Raw genomic sequence first — 21,681 nt, forward strand, 5'->3', positions numbered from 1 at the left:
AATTTCGTAAAGTATGCCTACATATGTCATCAGATACGGACAAACGGGACTTTATGGGAATAAATGATATAAATGGTTTCTCAAGTTTACTATATCTCCTATTCTATCTTACAAAAACCCGTTGTTTACGGGGGGTGGAAAGTGGCAAATCACCATTTGAATTCAATGCCTGAATTGGCTAGTTGTTTTATCCTTTCTTCGTGTTTCTGCTTCATGTTTTCCTTTAGCTGTTTTACTGGTTTGGTAATACCTTTCTCTACGAGAACTCTCTTCTTGTATTTGTATAATTTTTCGATTTTGGCTCCCTTTGGTAATAGACGCACTTGTAACAGATGGCCCATCAACAAGTAGTTGTTCATGGATTCTTGGGCAATCATTGCATCCTCTTTGTTGACGAATTCTAAGAAGCCATAATGTCTAGAATTTCCGGTTTTCTTATTACGTGCTAATCTCACTTCTTTCAAATCACCAAATTGAGCAAAATATTTACTTAATTCTTTTTCGTGGAACCCGTGTGGTAGTCTACTGACATAAATAATTCCGGAATACTCGTCAAGTTTCTTTTTGTCTTTTGACTTCTTTTCGTCAGCTTGCTTCTTCGGATTCAACCTTTTAATCTTGTGCATACCGTTCTGCTCATCATCAGAGGCAGCTAAACCTTCAATTTCATCTTCATCTTTTTCATCCTCTTCATCTGAACTGCTAGAGGATGTTTCTAACTGTAACTCCTCTTTTTCCTGTATAGGTTTCTCTTCGGTGGACTTTTTGATTACTGCTTCCTTGGTGGAAGTTTTGCCGGCTGACTTTACCATATCGATCTCTTTTATCTATTATCTTATATTCTAGAACTTGGTCCGATGGCAGAGAGGGTCAGTGAACTTCGAAGTAATGATATCTTTCTTCAAATTAAGTGATGAGATGAGATGCGATGCACTATTTCATTTTTTCTTTTGGCGGAAAATTTTTCATAATGAGAAGAAACAGGCAAAATCCGGGGGGTAACACATACGTTTCTGGTAAGCCGTCTGGAATGAGAATATTAAAGTTAGCAGGAGTTGCTATGCACTTTAAAATAGTTCAGCAAGTTAATAGATTTTCAGAGACAGCGCAAAACTCGCTAGGTTTTCATTGCTACCTAGGCAGATCATCTTTTAACTGTTGAAGTTAATATTTTAAAGTCCAGGAATATTCAAAAATATCGTTAATGCTGTTAATGTACATTAAGCTTTGATATGTGCATATATACATATATATATATATATATATATATAATCACACAGCTTCATCATGAAATAAAAATCGAACTCATAATAGTATAATGAAAAGAATACAATCCCAAGTGTCACTTAAGTTTTCACTCCATTTTTAACTTTCCGCTTTCAGCTGCTCTTCTCGCTTTAATATCAGCGTCTGAGCCAGCTTCAAAGGCATTCATAAACGTCCAATTCATTTCTTCCCCATTAGTTAAAAAGGAGGTATTACCATTCATTGTAAGTTCCCATTTTCTCTTTTCAAATGGTTTGCTTTCATCTCCTCCTTCCACTAACTCAAATTTATCAATAGCACAGCTTCCATTTCTTATAAATGTACCTTTGTCGTCAATGGGCTCTTTAGCATTGGGGAATTTTAATAAATTCATACCAAGAGCAGATTTAGTGGCAGCGTGTGTCACAATCATTATTGTCTTTACATCTGGAAATTTTTTCTCCACTCTTTCAATAAAGACAGGCCAGAATTTATGACATCTCTCAAAAATATCTTCTTCTGTTTCACCTTTATTACTAGGAATAATACTAGGTTCCCAATCCGGATTGATCATGGCTGGGAAAAAGTTACTCATAACTTCATGAGTAGCTGGTTCCGGGATAATGGGTCTATCAGGTTTATACCATTCCCCTACCCCACGATCGACATATAATGGAATTTTTAAAGCCTCCACTGTGGGTCTACTAGTTTCTAAACAGCGGTAAAATGGGGAGGAGAAAATTAGTTCGGGTTTAACATCTAATTTAGAAATATAGTTTGCCAGTTCATGTGCTTGTTCAACACCATGTTCTGAAAGTGGGACATCGTTATCAATGCCGGTGGGAGGTGGTGGATATGGCCCCTTTGGTAGCCAATTTGATCTGTAGCCATGTCTGGCAATATATATGTTTTCGATAGCCATTATTTATAGCTCTATTTTTATCACTTTAATACCAGTTGACCGCTTTACATATTAAACAAAAACTGCGTTGTTTCTAGGATTGTTTTCGAAGCTTTTTTATAAATTTCGAAGTATGCGGTATTCGGATGACGTGATAACGCTTCGGCTTTCCATCAATTTTCCAGCATTTTACAGATGTCTTCTATGTGCAATTTAACAGTGGTCGTTGTAAGCTAAGCGATAGACATATTACTTGCAGGCACTTGGTTACCGCAATCACAACGAAACCAAAGATGGCTCCAACAGTAAGCAAAAGGATAAAAACCCTCTCCGTGAGCAGACCAATAATATATGGCAATACGGCTAAAAAGATGGGTAGTGTTAAACCACCAAATGCTCCTGCCGAACACACTCATTTATGGTCAATTTTTGTTAGGGGGCCACAGAATGAAGACATATCGTACTTTATCAAGAAAGTTGTCTTCAAACTTCATGACACTTATCCAAACCCTGTAAGGTCTATAGAAGCGCCTCCATTTGAACTGACTGAAACAGGATGGGGTGAATTTGATATAAATATTAAGATTTATTTTGTAGAGGAGGCCAATGAGAAAATCTTAAATTTTTACCACCGATTACGACTTCATCCTTATACTAATCTTGTACCGAGTTCCAACAATGGAAATGAACAGAATACGACAGACCATAACAGTAAAGATGCAGAAGTTAGCTCTATTTATTTTGATGAAATTGTATTTAATGAGCCAAATGAAGAATTTTTCAAGATTCTAATGAGTCGACCAGGAAATGTTTTACCTTCAAACAAAACCGATAGTTGTGTATACTCCAAACAATTAGAACAGGAAGAAATTGACAGAATAGAGATTGGCATAGAAAAGATTGACAAGGAAATTGACGAATTGAGGCAGAAGCTGGAAAGCTTGGTAAAAGAAGAAGCCATTAACGGAAGTTAGAATTAAAGCACCCGGAAACGACGGTATCTCTATAACGGCTAGAACAATACTGATTGTTGTCTTTGAAACGGTCGGCGCTTACATTGACAGGAACGTATATAGGGCCCCATAAACACCTAACCGACAGTTATGATACATATTCTATAAAATGCGTAATGTTAGTAATACAATCTAATTAGGATCGTGGGGCTTCAATGAATCCACGCTCAGTTTCTCCAGTTCAGGGTTCTTGGCAGGTACTTTTGGTTTAGACTTTTTCTTAAAAATGAGTTCCTCGTCAGATTTTGAACTGGGCGAGGAAACTTTTATTGTGTGTTCTTGGGTAGTATCAAGCTTGGTAACAACAGCACTTAAATGTTCGGGCTTTTTGACAACTGGTGGTTTCTCAGGCTTTGTGGGAGCCTTTAAAGGCTGAGTATCTTCTGTAGTGGTTACTCTAGAAGACACACGAGAATTTTTGGTTGATGCAGCGGTTTCATCTAGGGTAGCACTGACCTTCCTCCTGCTCGGCGTACAAGGTGGAGAAACAATTTTTTTTTTACCCACCGTCTCTTTGCTACGCTGACATTCTGAAGAGCTTTTTGGCGAATAGGCAGGCCTAGATGAAGCAGGCACTGGCGGCAGCGGTTTGGGCGTGGCGTGTCTCTCTATGGCAGGAAGACTGCTTTCACCTCTATACGGCGATACACTAACAATGGGGATCTCTTCAATAGGCGTAGGCGGCTTGAGTGACGGTTCCTTATTGTGTCTTGAGGTAGGAGGGGGCGGAGGAAGTACATTAAGTTTACTTTTATCATATGGTGCATTAGTATTAGATCCTCCAGGACCAACAATTGACGATTGGGAGCGAGGAGCAGAAAGTAGAGGCGAAACACATAAGGAAGTATCATCGAGATCGATTAGTTTTATACCCGCTGACTGAACGGTTGCATCCAAGGTTATACTTTCCTTTTGGGTTTCCAATCTTGCACGAGGAAGTTCATCAAAGCCCGTAATTGATCCTTCAGGATGAGTATTTTTATATTCTGCATACAACTTCTCAACTAGATTGAGTTTCTTATCTTCGTTAATAAACTTCACATTTGCTTTATACGCAGCATAGACTGGCTTGTGATCGCTCATTTTTAAAGGTGCATCTGAATATGCTAATGGATGCAAGTTTTCACCTTTATAAATGATTCTATCAGTCCAGGACGGAGTTCTCGCCTTTTCAGAAGTATCATAATTATCAGTACCGTAGTCATATTTATAGGTTGGGCGGAATTGAAGGGTCGGTTCTTTAAAGCCTTGAAATACTACTCCTTCATTTATTTCTTGAGTCAATTGATCATATTGAAGCAATCTATCAATATAGCCATCTTTCTGGGCCCTCAATTCTCTTCTGACTTCATCATTTGTCAAGGTTATCCTGTAATTCAGGTCACCCAACCAAAACAATGAATCATGGTGGGGTATTGTTTTAGATCTTGGAAAGGTTATGTTCCTGTAGATATTGTTGTAGTCATGACGGCGTTCATCAATATTACTCGCTCCAGCTGATAAATGCGTATTAACAAAACAGAACGACGTTGCCCCGTAATCGAATCTAATGGCTACTGCACCTTTATTGCCAGTAATACCACCAAAACCTGTCTTTTTAGTAGACCCTCCTACCTGTTTCACGTTATAGGCCCTATCAGATCTCACAAAGAATAGTATTAAGAGAGAAGACATCTGTTCTACTCTAAGTAGAAGATATTTTTCTTCGTATTGATTTAAGCAGTCAGTAACCATAGTTTCCCAGAAAGAACTTTTCGTATAATCTGCATTCAAGATAGACCCTGCGGTCAACTCTATAACTTCTTGTAAACCTAATACAACGACATCAGGCTTGAATTTATCACCGATTGGAAACAACCACTCTGATAGATCTGCTCTTCTAGAGTTGCCGTTAACATTGAATGTGCCAACCAATAAATTTATGTTAGAGTGAGTGGTAAATTTTTCTTCTGATTCTAAAAGCTTTTCATTGACATATTCGCAGATTGGATCGTAGAGTTCAACAACTTGCTGATGAGGTAGTTTGCCCAAAAGTGTGTCAATATTTTGTTGTTTTCCTTTATCCACAAAATTGTTAATATACATTCTACTGACGGACTTTGTTGCATCAGAAAGAGCACCAGAAAAAGACATTTTACCTTTCCTTGAATAGGATGATTTCAAAGCGTTTGTACCAGTGTAAATTTGTGATATCTGATCTCCGTGATCGGCCCATAAAACGTTTTCCTTTTGCACAAATTCATTATCGTCGATGAAACCATTGGGTTTGATCAATCGGAAATCTTCCAAAAATAGTTTGAAAACAGTTAATGAAATCGTCTGTTGGATCAAATTGGTTCTATCTAAACAATCCAAGCAATTGGTTCTAAAGACACCATCTTGTTCGGATATTAAACGCCTTTCTTTTACATCATACGAAAAATAGCCGGCAGCCAAAATTGTGTTTCTTATTTTAGGGATAATCCTGCTTGCAGCTGCAAATCCATCTTGAGAAGTTTCCCTATGGAAGTCAAAACCTGTTAGGAATACATCTCTACCAACTTTCATTTTTTTAGAGTTTTTCAACTGCTCCTTATATCGCCTTGATAATTGAACTTCGGAAGATTTAGTGGACAGTAAATTGATTATATGGACTGGCCCATACTTCTTGAATAGTCTCATGAAATGTTCATCAAACGTGGGCTGTGTGGCTTCAACGGATCTGGTGATTTGAATCTTTGGACTTATCAAAGACGTATCTTGCTCCCAAAAAATGGGAATGCTCCCTCTTATCTGTGTGAAAGCATAACAATATTGAGAGGAGTACATAATCATTTCTGTTTCAACAAAATTTGCGACATGTCCTTCATCATCTATACCACGGGCATTAAACCTTGTACCTGCTCTTTTCCAACTTTGCCTGGAAATAATGGTGAGCCCCACTTTCAACCTATTAATATAGCTGAAAATTGTTTCTGCGAACCCCCGAATTACGGTAGTGAGGAATCCCTGTTGGTCTAACAGTTCTTTGGTCGCCACATCTAGTCTGTCTCTATATGTGATGATTTCGTTCATAAGAAATGAGTTCCACATAAACTCCCTGTCAAAATCATCAAAACTTAAAGAATGTTCCGTGAATCCACGTTTCTGCAATGTACAGGTCAAATCAAAATCGGTGCTGTAATAAAATGATCCGTTTGACAACAGCTTTTTTAATTCATGACATGGGTGCTTGGGAACTTGATCTTGAGCACTTAGATTCCTCGAGGAAGAAGAATGTAGCGATGATCTAGAAGAATGCGTGGAGATATTAGGGCGTGAGCTTGATGCAAAATCTCCGTCATTGGTAATAATTGGATAACCGGAAGAATCGATGTCCATGAAATCCCATTTGGAATTATTTAAGCAAAAAAAATCCACGGCATATATTTTGTTGACCGTTTTATTAGGAATTGGCTGAGCCACCTTAGATTTCCCTGTTATGGTTGCTATAAATATAAGGCCTTCGATTTCTATGAGACCAATGAAGCCGTATATTTCATGGCTAGATAGTCTCCTGAAACCATGACCGTTTAAGTCAACTTTTGGAACCAATTCCACAGCACATGTAGATCTGCGAGAGTTCTTACTGTCTATTGGCCTAAATACCAGTCCATGTGTTTCTGAAACTATTGCTATCCTTCTAGTTTGTTGTTTCGATAGGAGTATTTTCATTGTTACAGCGTGTTCGTTTTCGATTCTTGCGGTCTCTCACGGATTTTGAGAACAACGATACGTTGGAATTTATGTGGCGAGTGCTTAGTATCTTTTATGCTTAGTTTTCCATTTCAATCTCTCTTTATAACTCCAGGTTTGTTTCAATTTCGTCACTAACCGCCAAACAAGTTTCGGGTCACCCCACAAGCATTTGATTCAAGAATATATCAAAAAAGAAAATAAGTATTAGACATAAAAAGGATATTGAGGTAGTATTTCTAGTTTAGACATCCCTGTTTCTAGTAATTATATGATAAAAAAGGGAAGAAGGAAATAAATAAGTATAGAAATAAATAGAAGCGAGTAAGTCTTGAAATAAAGAAAAGTTCTTATGCAGAGCCAGATGCCGCAGAACTCTTGCCTTCGGCCTTGGCCAAGGATGGAATGGATACATCACCGGAATGGATAACGTTGTTGATGGTGGCGAAGATGGCTCTCACTGAAGAGTCACCGACATCTTCGGAAACACCTACACCCCACTTGTAGGCCTTCTCATTGTCTGCATTACGTCTGTACGATAGATGGATGTAAGAAGCAGCTTGAGTAGAGGAACCTGAACCTAGAGAATGCTCCGTGTAGTTTGCTACGGCAAACCTCACGTTCAACAAGTTTGATAGTGCATCAACCAAAGAAGAGATTGGACCATTACCGGTACCCTCGATATCGACGATTTCGTCGCCCACTTTGACTTGACCAGTGAACACTCTACGTTCAGTGCCGAATTTTTCGACATTATAATTGACTAAACTAATAGTTTGATACTGTTCGTCATTGTAGTTGTAAGCCTCTTTGAACAACTTGGAGATTTCGTCTGATTTCAATTCTCTACCCAGGGAGTCCGCATGGTCTTGAACGGCGCTAGAAAACTCGATTTGCATGTTTCTTGGCAAGTCCAAACCTAATGATCTCAAAATGACCCAAGCGGCACCACCTTTACCGGACTGAGAGTTAACTCTGATGACAGCTTCGTAATCACGGCCGATATCCTTTGGATCCAATGGCAAGTATGGGATTCTCCATTGAGTTACACCTTGAGCACGCTTCTTGTTTTGCAAGTTGAAACCCTTCTTAATGGCGTCTTGGTGAGAACCGGAGAAGGCACAAACGACCAGGTCACCACCGTATGGGGCTCTTTGAGATACTGGAATCTTATTACAACGCTCAACTACATCTAGGACGGAGGTTAAGTCGGAGAAATCCAAATTAGGAGGAACACCTTGGGTGTACATATTCATGGCAACAGTAACCAAATCAACATTACCAGTACGTTCACCATTACCAAAGAGACAGCCTTCTACACGGTCGGCGCCGGCAAGCATACCTAATTCTGTGGCGGCGACACCGCAACCACGGTCATTATGACAATGTGTAGAGATACAGACCTTCTCACGCTCTGTGATATGGGTAGCAAAGTATTCAATTTGATCAGCATAGACATTCGGAGAGGCAACTTCTACAGTAGCGGGTAGGTTGAAAATGATTGGATTTTCTTCGGTAGGTTCCCAAGCTTTCTTAACAGCTTCGCAAATTTCTACAGCAAATTCACCTGGTGTGTCACTGAAACATTCGGGGGAAAATTCATAGGACCAACGAGTAGCCTGTTGTGAAGGATCATCCTTGGTTAGTTTTCTAACTAGTTTGGTGGCCTCTACAGCTTTAGAAATAGCTTCTTCTCTAGACATATTAAAGACGATTTCACGGAACATATCACTTGTTGCCAAGTAAGTATGTATAGTAGCCTTTTTAGCGCCAGTTAATGCTTCCACGGTTCTCTTGATCAAGTGCTCTCTAGATTGGACAAGACATTGAATACTGACGTCATCTGGAGCGTTCTCTACAGCATATCTGGTGAAGTCGAAATCTGTCTGAGATGCAGAAGGGAAGGAAACCTCGATTTCTTTGAACCCAATGTTGACCAACTTGTGAAAATATTCTTTCTTTTGTTCCACTGACATGGGATCCGGCAGAGATTGGTTACCATCTCTCAAATCTGTTGATAACCAACGAGGGGCCTTCGTGATCCTGTTATCCGGCCACTTCCTATTGGTTAACTTTGGAGCGTTGAATGGCTTGTACTTGGAAGAAGGGTCCTTAAGCATATTTTTGTAGGCTAGCTTCACTGGAGGAATGACTCTTGAAGCTCTGGAGACCGCATGCTCAGCAAGAGCGATAATACTCTGTTTAACCATGATTGTTCCTTGTCTTTTTGTAAGGAAAAAGTTTAAAGTAAACTTCTAGTATGGCAAACCTTTTTTTTTTTCAAAAATACCCTTTGAAAGAACTGAGTCAGTTACACGTAAGTTTCTTTTTACTGGTCAAGCTGAAAAATAACCAATAAATGTTTGTGAAAAGAACGTTGAAAGAGGAGAGAGGCTGACCCAAGAAAAGAGAATATCGAACCTACGCGACTACATAGCGCACATCTCCCATGCGCCCGTACTTATATATATATTAGCATACATAGACGCACATACATGCACGCGCATGACAGTGACTGACTGTTTTTACTGTACTATTTTTCAGCCAAGTATGACACACACTCAACTTTTCTGAAGCCTTCCTTCTTTTCCCGCGCGTCGGTGACGATGACTAACTCACTACTGTCTCAGGGCCGGTCCCGCTCTGGTAGTAATTCTGGGGCTTGTAATAACAGCCGAGAGAAAAGATCAGAATGGGGTATAGCAGCAAAAGTCGGGTCGCTGGACATACGGATGCTTATATACGTCTTTGTCATCGTTGAAAAAGTCGGGTTTTTAACTTTTATTTATCCAGGCTTCATCGAGCACTTATCCGTTATGGCGTTTTTTTGTTTCTTTTTCATCACGTGCGCTGGTAGCACCCGGCATACAGCGGGTGACTTGTCGCACGTGCTATTGTGCGTCATCGGGCCACACAAGCATATTGCTTGAATTTTCTTTCATCGTTCAACTTAAATCCACCCATTCCAGATGTAGCCGTAGCATGCAATAAATGTAGTAACATATATCCCTGTTTACATACGTCTGTGCCAAGTGAAACGGTTTGTTCGAACGCACATCATTTCATATATTAGTATCCTTCTCAAGATCTCCCTTGCCTGTCCGTCGGTTGTGTAGACAGACACTCGTCAATAAAGCGCACTTCTGATAACCACTACTATTTCCTTTTTTCCATAGTGAACGATGAAGCAGGAGCAGTCTCGCGAAGGCGACTCATACAGCACGGAGTTCATAAATCTCTTTGGCAAAGAAACCGCAACACACGCCAGCAACAACAACGGTGCTAATAATAATGGCATGGGGAGCGCGACCACGTTGGACCAGTTTGTTGCAACAGCCTCATCATCATCTTCGCTGGTGGGTAATAGCGAGAATAGACGCCCCTTAGTAGGTGACGTTAGCAGTAGGGGTAACACCAATTTATATGACCATGCTGTCACGCCAGAAATACTTTTAGAACAGTTGGCCTACGTCGATAATTTCATACCATCCCTGGATAACGAGTTCTCTAACGTGGATTGGAACGTGAATACTACTCATAATAATGCAAATAATAATGGCACGGATGCCTTTAGCAGTATAAACGCAAATCCTTTTGACTTGGATGAACAACTAGCCATCGAGTTGAGTGCGTTTGCGGATGATTCATTTATTTTCCCGGATGAAGATAAGCCTAGCAACAACAACAACAACAACAACAACAACAACAACAACAATGGTAATAACGATAACAACGGGCATGATGTATTGCATGAGGACACTTCTGACAGTAATAGACAAAGAAATCCCCATTTCCTGACTCAAAGAAGGAATACTTTCTTGACTTCCCAATATGACCAATCAAAGTCTCGATTTTCGTCTAGAAACAAAAGAAATGGCAATAATGGTGAAACAAACAGTTTCGACAACAATGGGCAGAACAGCCGCAATTTTGAGCCGAACTTTATAGAAAATCCTCCTCAATTTCCTGTTGACACTGTTGATATGACATCAATAGACCATGGTGCCTTCACAAACGTTGACATTACGTCAACTGAGAACAACACTCATGGTGATAATGAAGTGGATGCGTTATCACACCTGCTACATAGAACGACACATACCCCGAACCGCTCTTCTCCACTAAGTAACATCACTTCCGCCCAAAATTCCTCTCTACAACAACGAAAGCAATCAGATAGTAAAGTCGATAGTATCAACGACAATAACAGCTCGAACAAAGATCCTAACATAACAGTTCCTGACTATTCAATTATTCCAACCTCTGTTTTGGTAACACTGTTACCTAGGGTCAACGTACCCAAGGGTGCGTATGACTCGTTAACCACCGCGGGATTTGACAATGATCAAATAGATGCTATTGCCGCAATAATGGCGTATCATCATCAGAAAAAGATAAGGGAAAGTAACAATAACAACAATAACAATAACGTCAATGCTAATGCAAATCAAGAGGCACCCATTCTGAAAAACATCAACGAACTTTTAAGCGTCTTAATACCACCCTCCTCAACTGATACGACCGCACCATCCGCCTTGTCAACATCACCTTCTTCGTTCAATGAGCATGGTGTAGTAACAGAGGCCTCTTTTCTAAGCTCCATTTTAGAACTGGGCATAAAAAATCCCAAAAGTAATAATATTCACAATCAACGACAATCTTCACGAAACAATCATAAAATCTCAAGACAGGAGAACGGTAGCAATCTCAATGATAATGTTAACAATAATAACGCTGTTATTAAGTCAAATACAACCCGTGGAGACGAAATCGCCAAAATACGATCAGAGCCGACTCTAAATGCAGCTTCTTCTGCTCACAAGGAGAATAGCTTAAAAAGATCACACTCTGGCGATTTGAAAGATAAAAAAGCACCCGTGAACCGCAAGTATTCAGATAATGAGGACGATGAATACGATGATGCAGATTTACACGGCCATGGAAAGAAGCAATTGGTCAAGAAAGAGCTAGGGGATGACGATGAAGATTTATTGATACAATCCAAAAAATCTCACCAGAAGAAAAAACTAAAGGAAAAGGAATTAGAATCATCGATACATGAATTAACTGAAATTGCAGCATCTTTACAAAAACGGATTCACACATTGGAGACTGAGAACAAACTTTTAAAAAATTTGGTTCTAAGTAGCGGTGAAACTGAAGGTATTAAGAAAGCTGAAAGGTTGAAGAAGCAAATATTTGAAAAGGTTCAGAAAGAATAAATAGCGGATTATACCGCTGAATTGTATATATGGATACATGCATTTTTTTTAAGAATATAACTTTTTTTTCTTTTACCGTATACAGTGTCTATTCTCCACTCATTGCACAGCTACTCAAACGCGTTAAATTTTTTTTGGTAGCCTTTATCTAAGACGCGTCGCGTGTGCTCAGCTATATTGAGTTAAATTCTTCATCCATTGAATGTTATATATTTTCTAGATCTAAACAACTCACACATACCAATTCAGATTTACAATAAAAAACTGTGTTTATTCTGACATTCGAATCTTAAAAATAAGAGGGCGTAAAGTAACCAGAAGAAAATGTCTTCTAAAAGTGAAAAACTAGAAAAATTGAGAAAGCTACAGGCTGCTCGAAATGGTACATCTATCGATGATTATGAATCAGACGGTGACAGGTTATATGACGAAATTGACGAAAAAGAATACAGGGCCAGAAAACGCCAGGAATTGCTGCATGACGATTTTGTTGTGGATGACGACGGTGTAGGTTACGTCGACCGTGGTGTCGAAGAAGATTGGAGGGAAATTGGTAATAGCTCAAGTGATGAAGACGCTGGAAATCCTACTGGCAAGGATGCTAAAAGGAAGAAAACTGTAAAAAGGGAGAAAGACCACCAGATTACGGATATGCTGCGAACTCAACATTCCAAATCGACGCTGCTGGCGCATGCAAAAAAATCCCAAAAAAAAAGTATCCCCATTGATAATTTCGATGATATTCTTGGTGAGTTTGAATCCGGTGAAGTAGAAAAGCCCAATATCTTATTGCCAACCAAATTAAGGGAAAATCTAAATTCTTCGCCTACTAGTGAATTCAAATCATCGATAAAGAGGGTTAACGAAAAAGATAACTCAAATCCTGACGCTGGTATTTCAAAAAGAGTCAAAATTGATCCAGATTCAAGTACTGATAAATATTTAGAAATTGAATCTTCGCCGTTAAAATTACAAAGCAGGAAACTGCGCTACGCAAACGATGTACAGGATTTGTTGGATGATGTGGAAAACTCACCCGTAGTGACCACAAAGAGACAAAAAGTGTTGGAAGATTCATTGCTTGCAAATCCACCATCCGCTCAAAGTTTGGCCGATGAAGATGAAGATGATGCTGAAGATAGTGATGAAGATATCATACCGAAAAGAAGGACCATGAGAAGTGTGACAACAACTAGGCGTGTTAATATAGACTCAAGAAGTAACCCCTCAACGTCGCCGTTTGTCACAGCACCCGGAACGCCAATTGGTACTAAGGGACTAACTCCAAGCAAATCTTCACAGGTCAACACTGATGCTGCCACACTTGCTGTTAGTGTCAAGAAGGAAGATGTAGTTGACCCCGAAACTGATACTTTCCAAATGTTTTGGTTGGATTACTGTGAAGTTAATAACACTTTGATTTTATTTGGCAAGGTTAAACTTAAGGATGATAAGTGTGTGTCAGCCATGGTCCAAATCAACGGTCTATGCAGAGAGCTATTTTTCCTTCCAAGAGAGGGTAAAACACCTGCTGATATACACGAGGAAATAATTCCATTACTGATGGATAAATACGGACTGGATAACATCCGCGCTAAACCTCAAAAAATGAAATATTCCTTTGAGCTTCCTGACATTCCATCGGAAAGTGAGTATTTGAAAGTCTTGCTTCCATACCAGACACCGAAGTCTAGTCGAGACACCATTCCATCGGATTTATCTAGTGATACCTTTTATCATGTCTTTGGTGGAAATTCCAATATTTTTGAAAGTTTCGTTATTCAGAATAGGATCATGGGACCATGTTGGTTAGATATAAAGGGAGCAGATTTTAATTCAATTCGTAACGCTTCTCACTGTGCGGTGGAAGTTTCCGTAGATAAGCCTCAGAGTATCACTCCTACTGCAACAAAGACAATGCCTGATTTGAGATGCCTCTCTTTATCAATTCAGACGTTAATGAACCCTAAGGAAAATAAGCAAGAAATCGTCTCGATAACATTATCGTCTTATAGAAATATCTCATTAGATTCGCCGATTCCTGAAAATATTAAACCAGATGACTTGTGTACTTTAGTAAGGCCGCCTCAGTCAACAAGTTTCCCATTAGGTCTAGCTGCACTGGCGAAAAAGAAGCTGCCCGGTCGAGTTAGGTTATTCAACAACGAAAAGGCCATGCTTTCATGTTTCTGCGCTATGTTGAAAGTGGAAGACCCAGATGTTATCATAGGCCATCGTTTGCAAAATGTCTATTTAGATGTTTTAGCCCATAGAATGCATGATCTCAGCATTCCAACGTTCAGCTCTATTGGCCGTCGTTTAAGAAGAACTTGGCCTGAAAAATTCGGTAGAGGCAATTCGAATATGAACCATTTTTTCATTAGCGACATCTGTTCTGGTAGGCTGATATGTGATATTGCTAACGAAATGGGACAATCATTAACACCTAAATGTCAAAGTTGGGATCTTTCAGAGATGTATCAAGTGACATGTGAAAAGGAACATAAGGCATTGGATATTGATTATCAAAATCCACAATACCAAAATGATGTAAATAGTATGACTATGGCCTTGCAAGAAAATATTACGAACTGTATGATTTCTGCTGAAGTGTCTTATAGAATTCAATTATTGTCATTGACCAAACAGTTGACGAATTTGGCTGGTAATGCGTGGGCCCAAACTTTAGGTGGCACAAGAGCTGGTAGAAATGAGTATATTTTACTGCATGAATTTTCAAGAAATGGCTTTATTGTTCCTGACAAAGAAGGTAGTAGGAGTAGAGCCCAGAAACAAAGACAAAATGACGAAAATACAGATGCGCCAGTAAATTCTAAGAAGGCAAAATATCAAGGTGGTTTAGTTTTTGAGCCTGAGAAAGGTCTTCATAAGAATTACGTTTTAGTCATGGATTTTAATTCTTTGTATCCATCTATCATTCAGGAATTTAATATATGTTTTACCACTGTGGATAGAAATAAAGAAGACATCGATGAGCTACCAAATGTACCTCCTTCAGAGGTGGATCAAGGTGTTTTACCAAGATTATTAGCAAATCTGGTTGATCGTCGTCGTGAAGTTAAGAAAGTAATGAAAACTGAAACTGATCCCCATAGGCGAGTTCAATGTGATATTCGTCAACAAGCTCTTAAATTGACTGCTAATTCTATGTATGGTTGTTTGGGTTATGTTAATAGCAGATTTTACGCCAAGCCGCTCGCCATGTTAGTCACTAATAAAGGTCGTGAGATTTTAATGAATACAAGACAACTAGCTGAGAGTATGAACCTCCTTGTAGTATATGGTGATACAGATTCTGTTATGATAGATACCGGTTGTGATAATTATGCGGATGCAATTAAAATCGGTTTGGGGTTTAAAAAGCTAGTAAATGAGCGCTATAGATTACTAGAGATTGATATCGATAATGTCTTCAAGAAGTTACTGTTACATGCCAAGAAAAAATATGCTGCTTTAACTGTAAATTTGGACAAGAATGGTAATGAAACTACTGTTTTAGAAGTTAAAGGGTTGGATATGAAGCGCCGTGAATTTTGTCCACTTTCGAGGGACGTTTCTATACACGTTTTAAATACCATTCTGTCAGACAAAGATCCAGAAGAAGCACTACAAGAAGTGTATGATTACTTAGAAGACATCCGAACTAAAGTGGAAACCAACAACATTAGAATTGATAAATATAAAATCAATATGAAGCTTTCAAAAGATCCCAAGGCTTATCCAGGTGGTAAAAACATGCCTGCAGTTCAAGTAGCCCTAAGAATGCGTAAGGCTGGCAGAGTTGTTAAAGCTGGTTCTGTCATCACCTTCGTCATCACAAAACAGGATGAAATAGACAATGCCGAAAGCACTCCGGCTCTTTCTGTAGCCGAACGAGCCTATGCTTTGAATGAAGTGATGATTAAAAGTAACAATTTGAAACCCGATCCACAATATTATCTCGAGAAACAAATATTCGCGCCGGTAGAAAGGCTGTTAGAAAGAATTGATAGTTTTAACGTAGTGCGTTTGAGCGAAGCGCTTGGTTTAGATAGTAAAAAATACTTCAGAAGAGAGGGCGGTAATAATAATGGGGAAGATATTAATAACTTGCAACCTTTAGAAACAACAATTACAGATGTTGAAAGGTTTAAAGATACCGTAACACTAGAATTAAGTTGCCCATCATGTGATAAAAGGTTTCCATTTGGTGGCATCGTATCTTCAAATCATTATCGTGTGTCATATAATGGTATACAATGCAAGCATTGTGAGCATTTGTTTACCCTTCTTCAGTTAACCAGTCAGATAGAGCACTCTATAAGGTCACACATTTCTTTATATTACGCGGGATGGTTACAATGTGATGACAGTACATGCGGTATAGTCACCAGACAACTCTCCGTTTTTGGCAAACGTTGTTTAAATGATGGCTGCACAGGTGTCATAAGATACAAATACACTGACAAGCAATTGTACAATCAACTTTTATATTTCGATTCTTTACTCGATTGTGAAAAGAATAAAAAGCAGGAATTGAAGCCAATATATCTACTCGATGATCTTGACTATCCCAAAGAGCAGCTGACAGAATCATCTATTAAGGCTTTAACAGAACAAAACAGAGAATTAATGGAGACAGGCCGTAACGTCGTCCAAAAATACTTAAACGATTGTGGACGTCGCTACGTTGATATGAGTAGCATTTTTGATTTCATGCTAAACTAGATTAGTATTCTGTATGTGTTATATGATTTCATGAATATTCTATATAGTAAAAAAAAGGGTACAATTGTGTATATGTATGCCACGGATAGCTACTGTGCTGATGTTGGAATGAGCGTCAAGAAGCACTCATCATTACAGAATTCCAGCGATATTCTGAGGATGTTTTTTCGGCTTAGTAGTCGATTCTCACATGCATTCTTTGATAAAACCCATGCATTAAGATTCGCCTTATCAGCAAGATCAGATAAGCGAACAGCTTCATCAATAGAATGGATTGCTTAAATCTTATGAAGCATAGCCGTAAGCCCGTTGTTGATAAAAGTAATACCTTCAATACAGTTAGATATCCTTTCCCTCGATCTGCTCTTGCTTTTGAGGTAACATAGCATTTTTAGCCATCCGATTCTTTAGGTTCAAAGGCACTCATCATTCTTCCTCTAAAGCACACATCAACGTCACTCATAATCTGGAATTGACATAACAATACCCTAGAACCATCATCAATGATCAAGAACAATGGAGATGGTGAGCACCTTGGGGTCCGAAGAAATGGAAATTTAAGGCACCCCTCCAACAATATGAAAATTCCCAGGAGAGCTCAATCAACAGTTCTTAATTCAAATCCGTTTTCTGGTAGGAAGTACTCGATGTCTACTTTGACGCCGAGGGATATATGTCGAAGCGTTGACTCTAGAGTATTTGTGGATATGTCATCGCCCAATTTTCAAACCCTCGAGGATCCTCACAGGGATGAGATCATAAATAGTGTACGACTCAACTACTTAAACAGCAGCAAAAGAAGTTCCGTCTCTCATGGGCATGAAGTAAATCCCAGGGTTAATCCGGCCAAAAATTCTTCAGCAAGTACTATAGCCGCAGCAAATATAGATAGTGATGAGGATGAGAGTAATTTGAACAGCGCTGGAGGCGACATAACGCATGATATTTACAAGTTGGTTAAAGCAGAGGATCCTAAACGACTCAGACGTCCTCGGTCTATGGAAAATGTAACTTCTAAGATTGAGCATCACACTAAATTGTCATCAGCAAGTGGATTGAATGTCCCCGGTGGCTTCAGAAGGGAATTTATTGTCAACAAAAAGAGACAAGAACATCAATTAAATGATTCCGCTAGCTCAGACTTTACTTCACATGAAAGTGATTCAATTAACCAGCCATCTTCATCTTCTGACCAAGATATTGATAAGGTCCCCTTTTTAACAAGGAACTTCTTGGAATTTTTATACGTGTTTGGGCATTTTGCTGGTGAATCTTTTGAGGATGATTTTATCCCTGATAGCTCAAACATGATGATACGCGGAGAAGATGAAAGGAGTGCATTGCTATCTCGGCCTGACCATATGAAGGTGTTGCCTTCAGCCAAGGGTACAACTTCGACAAAGAAGGTTTTTTTGATATTGCTCAAATCTTTTATCGGAACAGGCGTTTTATTTTTACCCAATGCATTTCATAATGGTGGTTTGTTTTTCTCAGTAAGTATGCTGGCGTTTTTTGGGGTTTATTCATATTGGTGCTACTATATATTGGTACAGGCCAAATCTTCATGTGGCGTATCCTCCTTTGGTGATATTGGGTTGAAGTTGTATGGACCTTGGATGAAAATAATTATTCTTTTTTCCCTGGTAATAACACAAGTTGGGTTCTCTGGAGCTTATATGATATTTACTGCAAAAAATTTGCAAGCTTTTCTTAATAACGTGTTTCATGTGGGCGTTCTACCTTTATCTTACCTGATGGTGTTTCAAACGATCATTTTTATTCCGCTTTCATTTATTAGAAACATTTCCAAATTGTCACTACCTTCTTTACTAGCGAATTTTTTTATCATGGCTGGTTTAGTCATAGTCATTATCTTTACAGCCAAAAGGTTGTTTTTCGATCTGAAGGCGACCCCAGCAATGGGGGTCGTATACGGTTTAAATGTAGATCGTTGGACGCTGTTTATCGGAACAGCAATATTTGCTTTCGAAGGAATTGGGTTAATTATTCCGGTTCAAGACTCAATGAGGAATCCTGAGAAATTTCCTTTGGTACTTGCTTTGGTTATTTTAACGGCCACAATACTTTTCATTTCCATAGCTACATTGGGGTACCTAGCATACGGCTCAAATGTTAAAACAGTTATTCTTTTGAACTTGCCTCAAAGTAACATTTTCGTAAATTTAATCCAATTGTTCTATTCCATTGCAATTATGTTGTCTACGCCTTTACAGTTATTTCCAGCTATCAAGATTATTGAAAATAAATTTTTTCCTAAATTCACTAAAATATATGTCAAGCACGATGACTTAACAACAAGAGTCGAATTACGTCCCAACTCAGGAAAGCTAAACTGGAAGATAAAATGGCTGAAGAACTTTATACGTTCAATTATCGTAATTATCGTTGTAGCAATTGCTTATTTTGGATCCGATAATTTAGACAAGTTTGTTTCAGTGATAGGATCTCTCGCCTGTATTCCTTTGGTATATATATACCCATCAATGTTGCATTTGCGAGGCAATAGTCTTCCAGAGACTAAAGGGGAATTTTGGAGGTTCAAACCAATGTTGGATACCATTTTAATTTTTTTTGGCATAGCAAGCATGCTCTATACGTCTTATCAAAGTATTTTTGGTGTCTAGACGATATACATCGTTACTTCATAAGGATTCGTTTGAGAATCGAGGAACGTTATTTCGCTATGGGCAGGCGCGGTTGCAAGCGTCCCTTACTTAAGTTTATATAGACAAGAACCGCTAGGTCACAGTATCATTCGCACAAGATCATATAGCAGGTAAAAACACTAAAAGCATTACTCCTATATTAATATTTAATGTTTCATGCACGGCTAGTAGGCACTGAGCATGTCTAAATATATATTCTGCCGTTTTTAATATTTTATTATCAAGTTCAAGAATGGCAGAAATTTATTTTTTTTCCAATCTGCGAATGAGCTTGATCCGATTCCTCCGCTGAATGCCCGGACAACCTCTTAGAAATTTTGATTGTATCAAGGAGTAGCGTTGGTTGATATGAGTGAGACAGTTTCATGATCAAAACAAGTAGTTAAACGCCAGAATCAACTATAGTATTTACTAGTACAGCTTCAAGAATGGTAAATTTCTACGATGACGTGAGCGAATCGAATTCGAATGATGAATTCCCTTTGATACCCGTTGTGTTTCAAAATTCATCAGAGCTATCAGTCAGGACTATACCTACCGGGAATGAAATCATTGAGTCAGTGCACTTGACCAAATGGTTACGGGAATATAGAAACGCGCTTGCTAACCAACTAGATTGTTATGAGAAAAAGTGGCAATCCAAGATAGCCAAGTTTAGGTTCCAAGTTCAACATGTTATCAATTATTCAAGAAAGAACATTTTCAATGTTGATTTTGAAAATAAACATACTGTGGTTCCTGGCTCACTAATAGCAGTGGGTGCCTTTTTTGCTGGAAGTATAGCAGTAAACAGATCTAATTGGGGAGCTAAAAGGTTAATATTTGGCCATAAATCCACTATCCTCGAGAAATTATGTACGTCATTACCATCGAGAATATTTTTACCATGGGTTTTGGCAGCAGCAACGTTCAGGTATTGGGCCCCACAAACATCACGGAATTTAGTTAATGCCACTGAAAATGACTTACTGCCAAGCGATTTCGTCAAATCATATCACGATACTTGGAAACAAATTTATGAGGAAGGATATCTCGCCAAAAAAAATTCTTTAAAACATCAAATCGAACAGACATTACAAAAAAATATAAGATATGCAAGGGAACAACTTCATGAAAAGCTGGAACAAGCATGATATCAAATGGATATCTTTTGTTCATTATCATGTCCATAGTAAATATATCCATACATAGATCGGATAATTAATATTCTATAAATTACCCATTAAAAATAAACTTCCATTTATTTTGAATTACATTTCGTGTCGTCTTTAGGGAACAATATGCGAATGGGCTGTGTATCTTCAAAGATTTCAAACTTTAGGTGAGCGGGATCAGGACAAAGCTGAATGTTTTTTTCTGTATCTTTCGTCTTTTTTTTCCTTACTACTACTCCAGAGCTGTCAGCAACCAACTTGGTGCTTTGTTCTTGTCTATTTTCACTAATTTGGTGTCGAAGGCTTCTATCAGTAACTCTACAAGAATTCTACCGCCTCTACTACCAGTAAAGCGTCTATATTCTTCGGAAACACTGGCTAAATTCCAACCCATTATTCTTCTGAGACACCCAATGACCGTCCCAGTCCTATGTCTTCCCATACCACAACAGACCAGCAAGGGATAATTCTCTTGAGTGACTATGGTTTGCAATACATTAATGATAGAATGTTCAGTGAGACCGTCCCATGGATTATCGTCCTCACCGGCATCCGGGTTAATGGCTGCAAATTGTAAATTTATTCTATGAGTATCACAAAACTCTAGGAGAGTATCTTGGGGTTCTTCGTTAGACAGCCATATAATTGTCTTCAGTTTCAAGTTTAGCAAAAAGGGGAAATTTACAGGTGAAGGCTGACCAGATCTATAAAGATATCTTTCAACGGGACAAAAATTCAAAGGCGGAACGATACGTTCTTGTGGGGCATGTGATACCAAGACTTTTTCGCGGCCAGATTCTGTTTCTTCGTTGATATATATATGATCATCATCATCGTCTTCTTCTTCGTCTTCGTCTTCCACTTCTTCAGGTATCGATACATTCTCCTCGGTGAGACACGACTCATCATCTGGAACGTTTTCATATTCATTAACATTAGACGTCATTGTAACGGGAAAGATAAGGCTGATAATATGGGTGGAACGTCTCTTTCTTACGGAGATGAATGTGATTGATG

The 21,681-nt window shown here is 38.8% G+C and overlaps 10 protein-coding genes across 10 annotated transcripts; 5 read left to right on the forward strand and 5 right to left on the reverse strand.

Moving 5' to 3' along the window:
* Window positions 1-149: 149 nt before the first annotated feature.
* Window positions 150-812, reverse strand: NOP15 (rRNA-binding ribosome biosynthesis protein NOP15; the record flags this gene model as incomplete). Its single annotated transcript, XM_033912942.1, has 1 exon — window positions 150-812. The coding sequence occupies one exon, from the start codon at window positions 810-812 to the stop codon at window positions 150-152; it is 663 nt and encodes a 220-aa protein (XP_033768833.1).
* Window positions 813-1,354: 542 nt separating this feature from the next.
* On the reverse strand, window positions 1,355-2,167 carry SPAR_N02040 (uncharacterized protein; the record flags this gene model as incomplete). The annotated part of the gene is made up of 1 exon (XM_033912943.1): window positions 1,355-2,167. One exon carries the CDS (start codon window positions 2,165-2,167, stop codon window positions 1,355-1,357), a length of 813 nt encoding a protein of 270 aa, XP_033768834.1.
* A 272-nt stretch (window positions 2,168-2,439) lies between these two features.
* On the forward strand, window positions 2,440-3,120 carry YAF9 (YEATS domain-containing protein YAF9; the record flags this gene model as incomplete). The annotated part of the gene is made up of 1 exon (XM_033912944.1): window positions 2,440-3,120. One exon carries the CDS (start codon window positions 2,440-2,442, stop codon window positions 3,118-3,120), a length of 681 nt encoding a protein of 226 aa, XP_033768835.1.
* Window positions 3,121-3,291: 171 nt separating this feature from the next.
* On the reverse strand, window positions 3,292-6,852 carry INP52 (phosphatidylinositol-3-/phosphoinositide 5-phosphatase INP52; the record flags this gene model as incomplete). Its single annotated transcript, XM_033912945.1, has 1 exon — window positions 3,292-6,852. One exon carries the CDS (start codon window positions 6,850-6,852, stop codon window positions 3,292-3,294), a length of 3,561 nt encoding a protein of 1,186 aa, XP_033768836.1.
* A 371-nt stretch (window positions 6,853-7,223) lies between these two features.
* LEU4 (2-isopropylmalate synthase LEU4) lies at window positions 7,224-9,083 on the reverse strand (the record flags this gene model as incomplete). The annotated part of the gene is made up of 1 exon (XM_033912946.1): window positions 7,224-9,083. One exon carries the CDS (start codon window positions 9,081-9,083, stop codon window positions 7,224-7,226), a length of 1,860 nt encoding a protein of 619 aa, XP_033768837.1.
* Window positions 9,084-10,055: 972 nt separating this feature from the next.
* Window positions 10,056-12,095, forward strand: MET4 (Met4p; the record flags this gene model as incomplete). The annotated part of the gene is made up of 1 exon (XM_033912947.1): window positions 10,056-12,095. The coding sequence occupies one exon, from the start codon at window positions 10,056-10,058 to the stop codon at window positions 12,093-12,095; it is 2,040 nt and encodes a 679-aa protein (XP_033768838.1).
* A 324-nt stretch (window positions 12,096-12,419) lies between these two features.
* POL1 (DNA-directed DNA polymerase alpha catalytic subunit POL1) lies at window positions 12,420-16,823 on the forward strand (the record flags this gene model as incomplete). Its single annotated transcript, XM_033912948.1, has 1 exon — window positions 12,420-16,823. The coding sequence occupies one exon, from the start codon at window positions 12,420-12,422 to the stop codon at window positions 16,821-16,823; it is 4,404 nt and encodes a 1,467-aa protein (XP_033768839.1).
* Window positions 16,824-17,326: 503 nt separating this feature from the next.
* AVT4 (Avt4p) lies at window positions 17,327-19,468 on the forward strand (the record flags this gene model as incomplete). Its single annotated transcript, XM_033912949.1, has 1 exon — window positions 17,327-19,468. One exon carries the CDS (start codon window positions 17,327-17,329, stop codon window positions 19,466-19,468), a length of 2,142 nt encoding a protein of 713 aa, XP_033768840.1.
* Window positions 19,469-19,938: 470 nt separating this feature from the next.
* MIC27 (Mic27p) lies at window positions 19,939-20,643 on the forward strand (the record flags this gene model as incomplete). The annotated part of the gene is made up of 1 exon (XM_033912950.1): window positions 19,939-20,643. The coding sequence occupies one exon, from the start codon at window positions 19,939-19,941 to the stop codon at window positions 20,641-20,643; it is 705 nt and encodes a 234-aa protein (XP_033768841.1).
* Window positions 20,644-20,896: 253 nt separating this feature from the next.
* OCA1 (putative tyrosine protein phosphatase OCA1) lies at window positions 20,897-21,610 on the reverse strand (the record flags this gene model as incomplete). Its single annotated transcript, XM_033912951.1, has 1 exon — window positions 20,897-21,610. The coding sequence occupies one exon, from the start codon at window positions 21,608-21,610 to the stop codon at window positions 20,897-20,899; it is 714 nt and encodes a 237-aa protein (XP_033768842.1).
* Window positions 21,611-21,681: the final 71 nt, after the last annotated feature.

Source organism: Saccharomyces paradoxus, chromosome XIV (assembly GCF_002079055.1).
Source record: "Saccharomyces paradoxus chromosome XIV, complete sequence".
NCBI lineage: Eukaryota > Fungi > Ascomycota > Saccharomycetes > Saccharomycetales > Saccharomycetaceae > Saccharomyces > Saccharomyces paradoxus.